Source organism: Sinohyriopsis cumingii, chromosome 15 (assembly GCF_028554795.1).
Source record: "Sinohyriopsis cumingii isolate HCF-2022 chromosome 15, ASM2855479v2, whole genome shotgun sequence".
Classification (NCBI taxonomy): Eukaryota; Metazoa; Mollusca; class Bivalvia; order Unionida; family Unionidae; genus Sinohyriopsis; species Sinohyriopsis cumingii.
In genome coordinates this window covers 61092210-61098887 of record NC_142975.1, presented here as the reverse complement: position 1 = coordinate 61098887, position 6678 = coordinate 61092210, and the positions used below count along the sequence as shown (strand labels likewise).

Genomic DNA, 6678 nt, shown 5'->3' with positions numbered 1-6678 from the left:
AAAATGAGGAGAATTTCAAAATGATTATATGTCAAACAGAAACTTCTCCAGAGCTAGACTGCATATCTTATACTGTCTGTATTTTTCTGATTCATAGCGCCAAATGGTGACCTTGACATAAGGTTACAAGGCAATATGGGTATACTACGAAATAGGATATTGTGGTTGTAACAGAGATTTGTTCATGTCTCGTATAGGTGACTAAATTATAATAAAATATTATAAAATTATAATAGATCAATTAATCCCGACGATAATACTATTTTTTGAGGTGGGGTAGGGGCAACTAATTTGAATGCCTGTCATGATTAAAAAATGTCTACTAGCGCATCAAGTAGGGATTATGATTGCTTTTTTGCAATAAATTCAAGGTTGGAACCATGATCCTGTAGACATATACAGAAGTGACACATAACAACATTCGATCGACATAGTTTTGTAACTGTTTAATGTAAATACAACAATACGGTAAAGTGGTTTTTAAAAAAACTCGAGAAAACATGTAGGTAGATCACATTGCAATAAATCAAAAGAATTAATTGCTTGAAACGTTCAAAGAAAACAAATGGTATAAATAAAGCATTGCACAGAGAAATGAGTGACATATTACCAAAAACAATAATATGCAATCAAAGATTATTGATCTATGTAAGTCGTCATCTGAAAGAAATTGTATATTTTGTCAACATAAACGTGAATATTACTTGCACACTACAACTGCTAAGTAATGGTCCCATTCTAAGCAGAGTTACGGTTCCTTTTTATTGTCATCCAGATATCACAATATATACAGAAGGAAATAACATATACATTTTTATAGTTCTCAAATAGCTATAGCAGTTTTTGTCACTAAGTGCTTGGAACAACTAACAATTCTAAATACGGAAACATGTACTGTTTGGTTTGCCAACATCTGTAGCAACTTGAGAATGTAGGTTTTAACGTAATATAATCTAGCATGTAGAAAGATTTACTGATGGACACACAAATGACCAAAGTGACCACCAAGTCACTCCACTGTCAACGCAGAACCGACAAAACCATGCTTTATGAAACTTGTCAAATAAATAAATTACAAATCTATGGAGTGTATCATTACATCCAGTTCATATTTAACAGACATTAATGAATGCAATAACAAGTTACTAACTAATACTGAAATTCACATTACTGCAAAATTTCGTATAGGGTTTAAAGACAGAAGAAAGAGTATGATCTTCGTCCTCATATAACACAAACTCCATTCATCTTATCTCATGTCACACACAATCTATTCATCTTATCTCATGTCACACACAATCTATTCATCTTATATCATGTAACACAAAATCCATTCATCTTATCTAATGTGACACAAAATCCATTCATCTTATCTCATGTGACACAAAATCCATTCATCTTATCTCATGTGACACAAAATCCATTCATCTTATCTCATGTCACACACAATCTATTCATCTTATATCATGTCACACACAATCTATTCATCTTATATCATGTAACACAAAATCCATTCATCTTATCTAATGTGACACAAAATCCATTGATCTTATCTCATGTAACACACAATCTATTTATCTTCTCTCATGCAACACAAATCCATTCATCTTATCTCATGTGACACACAATATATTTATCTTCTCTCATGTAACACAAATCCATTCCTCTTATCTCATGTAACACAGTCTATGCGTCTTATATCATGTAACACAAAATCCATTCATCTTATCTCATGTGAGAGTTGTAACGAAACAGCCAATCAACATCTCTGCAGAAAATAGTAGAGTTATGTTGTGACATAATCAACAAGAGACTTCCATTTCATTTTTCAAAGTATGCCTTTGATTTAGCTAGAAATCAAAACACTCTAAATTTAAAATATCTGAAAAGGAATGTACCTAGCGTGTAGACGGACGTATGGATGGGCACATATATGCCACCAAAGGGATCACAAAGTCACTCCTTTATTAACGCAGGCCCGACAAAACCATGCCTTATAAAACTCATCAAATAAAAGAATATAAAATTATATATTAGCTTATAAGTCGAGTCAAACTGCAAAACAACAACGATCCTCATCTGCCGTAGCATAATGCGCCTGCAAATCAGGGTCTATTTTGTTCTTCTACTGATTACTCATAACAAACTGCACAGACAAAGATCTGTCGGCGCATTATTCTACTACATATCTGTGTCTGTGCAGTTTGCAGTTGGATTCGTCTTATACACACGGTATGCCGTAGGAATGTTAACTTAATAAACAAAATGCCTCAGAAATATTAGTCACCTGAATCTTAATCAATCATTATGCAGGAAATCAATATAATAATTAAATGTGCGATTGTAAATGAAATGTAACAGTTACTTTTTCATTCTAACACGCAAATATTATCAAACGTTAAACGGGCGGTGTGAAATATCGTCCAACAAAATTGTTCTATTCATTGCGTCATGTTACATGGACTTGAGTTACAAATAGACGCTCGTCCAAAAATAAATTAAATCGCTAGTCACGTGAATCTTGCTTGATTCGCATATCCTTGTATGTAGATCGTGAATTATAATTAGAAACACGGAAGAGCACTTTGCCAGTAGTGGCGATATTAACTGATATAAGTGAAAAAGCAATTAGTATATCACTATAGGACCAAACGACTTTGTTATTTTGACGTCTGGGATGACAAAACATTCTTATCGGAAGACAAACAAACATACATGTAAATTTATCAGAGAAGTCATATTACACATCGAGAAACCAGCGTAAAACATATTGAGACTACGTGTGAACATACAATCTTGCATTTAATAAATGAAGGATAGAAGATCTTTCCACATTATAAGAAATACACGATGATTTGACCAATAAATAAATAAATAAATAAATAAATAAATAAACAAGTTAGTCCTAACACAAAGACTACATAAAACCATATTATGCGGGGTATGGCATTTGTTTCAATGGCTGGATCAAACAAGATTTCTTCGTGACAAACTTCGTTAGAAGATACATTAATTTACTGAACACATGTCCATCTATGGAGGACTGAGGAACAAATCAAATGTTTCAGTTCTCTCTTCATGACATTTTATGGCACGTAGTATAACAAAAGTACACAAAGATTTCAACCGTTTTGAAACACTTCTCTCGTTGTCTTGCACTGATATGTACGTATACAATACTCTTCATAATCAATCTCATGCAGACAGTACTCTTCATAATCAATCTCATGCAGACATACATCGTGAATGTTCACTTATGCGCAGGGGCGTACCTAAAGTATTTGGCACCCGGGGCGGATCTTTACTTTGGCACCCCCACAAATAATTTTAAAATGAAAACAAGAAAAATATATTATGTTTGCAAGTAGACTTTTAAACGGTACAGTGCTGTGATAATCAAATTGGAAATAACTTTTTACTTCTGCCAATTTTTAACTTGGTTTGAAAACTTGTACTGGTATTTCAAGCATCTTGATAGCTTCCACCACCCATCTAGCTGTCACCCTGGGCAGACCGCCCCCCGGACCCCCCCCCCCCTTTAGTACGCCACTGCTGATGCGAACATGCGGCATGATCAGTTACGCGTAGATGCACATGTAGTCGTTATGTAAGCTTGACAATATGCGCAATGGCAACCCATTGAGCACAAGTTTGCATGCAATCATTATATTTGTTGCCACCACAGGGCAGTTGCATTAATAACTTGCAAACTCTGTTTCCATATTAAATTATCGACTGGTTCTAAGTGTCTTTGCACGCTATACATCCATGTAAATACGCTCCTGCAGACGTCACGATGGAAAGCTAAGCTGCGTATAAGGGCCATTGACATTAGGGCAGACGTACAGGTGTCCCTGTAGTTGACGCTGAAGAATTTCACGTTCTCTCCTCAGTTCTCGTATCTGAGTTCTCAAGGATGTGTTGTCAGACTCGAGTTTCTGCGTTTTCTGAAATAAAGTGGACATATATATATATATATATATATATATATATATATATATATATATATATATATATTCATCGTCACTAAGATCACCTTCGGTCCGTCTGTGTCTGACACATACACACACATATACATAAATCATGATTATGATAATCAAGACATTTGTCTTAACATCAGTATCTGAGATAGGCATCAACACGTACAAATCATCTTTCAACATAAATAGCTCCTCGTTGTCCATTTAGCTGACTCACGTACATAACTTTAAATATTATTCAAACATTTTTTTAAATAAATTATCCGGAAAGCTTTTGCGCAGTCCACAAACCTAAATTTCAAACAATTTTCTATGGAGATGCTCTGCTTATTACAAACTTATTATCGTCATTTTAACCCGGCTTACGTGTTTCGGTAAATCTATAATCTGTGAAAAAGTTTGATTTGAATAAATCGAATTCTGTTCAAAATTTAACTTTAAGTAACATATTCTGTTTGAAACATTCCTAAATCTCACCATCAATTTATATTTGAACAATATAGCTTACCTTTTGCAGTTTTATTTCCAGTGTCTTCTCCTTTTCCCTAAATCTTCTTGCGGCCATTCTGTTCTGAACTCGTCTCCTTTCCACCTTTTCTTTTTCTACATCTGTCAACTAATAATAATAATAATAACAGCAATGTTTCCAATATGGCTGTTACAGCCGGTACACTGTTTATGTGACCCAGTCCTTTAACTTTTAAGCCAATTAACATATCAGAACTAATTTGGAAATCTCTAACAAGAATGAAGTATAAATGACCCCAGATCCCCTTTCATCCGCCAAGAGAAGCTGAAAACATTATTTTGTTATCGTTTCTAATACATCTAACGCACCAGTGCCGTTACGTAATGTAAAACAATGAACCCATTGCATTCTAGAAAGGCTGACTATTTACTTCTCAATTTTGGATTTTTATAATATTATATCAGAAGGTGTAACGATCTGCTAAAGAGGAAATGTTGATATAGAATATTTAGCTGAACCTTGCATTGGTGTGGAAAAATGAAACCGTTATTAAATATTTGACGCACTGATTATTTTCTTGTTAGACGCAAAATAGAGATGAAAGAAGGGAGAAAATTCCATCAAACACTTTTGACGCCAGAGTATTTAAACGAATAACGTAAGCCCTCTATTAACAGTGTACATAGTTAAGGTACCTGAGCTTGTGGCTTTTCAGTAAAGTCAATCATCAGCTCCTCCTTTCCCTCTGTCATCCTCTTGAACTGAATCTTGTTTTTCAATTCCTCCTTTATTATAGGCATCATATCGTTGTTTTCTATCGCCGTCATTGCTGCGGCACTTACACCTGGGTCAATGGTATTGAACCCCGTAAACATGGGGAATTCGTCCAGTATTAAGGGCAGTGCACTAGTAGCCAGTGCTCCACTATCTATCTCACCATCCATACAAAGAGTCACGGTCACAACGGAATTAGATCTTTCGAACATGGTTCTGGCTGAAACAAATGAATATTACATATGTCAATCTGTTGATAAATTTTTAAACCCATAAAAATTGTAAGAATGATTTAACAGGACAATTACTTGTGAAATATAGTTGTACGTTGTCGACAAGAATACGAATGACCTATTCATTACTCGTCTCCTTGTTTGCCTGCTTCTTTTTTGTTCTCTCTAGCGCTCCGCCACGCTTCTAAAATACACGCACAAGACAGTCATTTTGTTCATTATCTTTTATACAAATCGTATTGCTTTGAATCGTGTGAATATTTTATAAGTCGTGCCTTTCTTTATGATAATTTTAAAACAAATAGTTTTATAAAAAAAATGTTTTGTGCTTGAGATGAAAGTTAGGATTCAAGTAAAGGCTCATTGGATTGCAATGACAGTATAAAGTAAGAAACCAATTGACTTTGTGCTATCATATAGATTCGTTGACTTATTCTACTTTAACTTCATAAAGCTAAACTCCACATATAGAACTTTAGCAAATATATTCTTACTTATAATTTTCTCGCTTGTATGTTTCTATTTAAAAGCACAACCTATGTTAAACTAATCGGGCTGATTTTAGCCGCCCAAGCGATCAGCAACAGACTTCGCTGTTTAAGTTAGTGACTCAAAACGCAGCTGTTAGACCTCTTATACCTGCAGTGCATCTAATTTTAGAAGCTTACGCTAACTTACGTCACTATATTAATCTGTAGTCAGGTGTTCAGGACAGTCCAACAACCTCAGAATAGGGGAATAGCAGGTAACTCATTCATATAGAATTGACAGAGATGTGGCGGGTTGTGTTGTCTTTTAACGTAAAATTTTGAAATAAACTTTTAAAAAATCGAATAAATAAAGTTTAAGAGATAGGTCTCTTGCCGAAAGACTTTTAGTTCGTGATAGCCTCGTCTGCTCTACCAGCTACGTATGGAGCAGTCTTTTGTCTAAGTGCTGGAGGGGCATAGTTAGCGCGTCAGTGAGCATGTACATGCGCACATATCCATCTTCTTAGGATTATTCTAATACGTTTTCTTTTTTTATTATTATCATTATTCTCATCTTTAAGTTCTCAATATGTATTGACTTCTTTTAATTTATCTGTGCGTGATGGATTATTAAAGGACACGTGCCGTCTAAGTGGGTATGTATATCATAATACATAGGTAATATTTAGATTGCTTCTGAGTCATAGCAGGGTATATTTGCTGTGACAACCGGATCAAGGTTTATTAACTCA

The 6678-nt window shown here is 34.7% G+C and overlaps 1 protein-coding gene across 3 annotated transcripts; it reads right to left on the bottom strand.

The window, feature by feature from the left end:
- Window positions 1-431: 431 nt before the first annotated feature.
- On the bottom strand, window positions 432-6062 carry LOC149781910 (uncharacterized). 3 transcript variants are annotated; one of them, XM_089936107.1, is made up of 4 exons: window positions 5951-6062; window positions 5145-5443; window positions 4489-4596; window positions 432-3947 (listed from the first exon to the last, which is right to left on the bottom strand). In XM_089936107.1, exons 2-4 carry the CDS (start codon window positions 5433-5435, stop codon window positions 3792-3794), a joined length of 555 nt encoding a protein of 184 aa, XP_089792233.1. In that variant the 5' UTR covers window positions 5436-5443; window positions 5951-6062; the 3' UTR covers window positions 432-3791. The 3 variants fall into 3 exon arrangements, with proteins under 3 accessions (XP_089792233.1, XP_089792234.1, XP_089792235.1); XM_089936108.1 differs by having other exon boundaries at window positions 5145-5439; window positions 5951-6052; XM_089936109.1 differs by having other exon boundaries at window positions 5993-6052.
- Window positions 6063-6678: the final 616 nt, after the last annotated feature.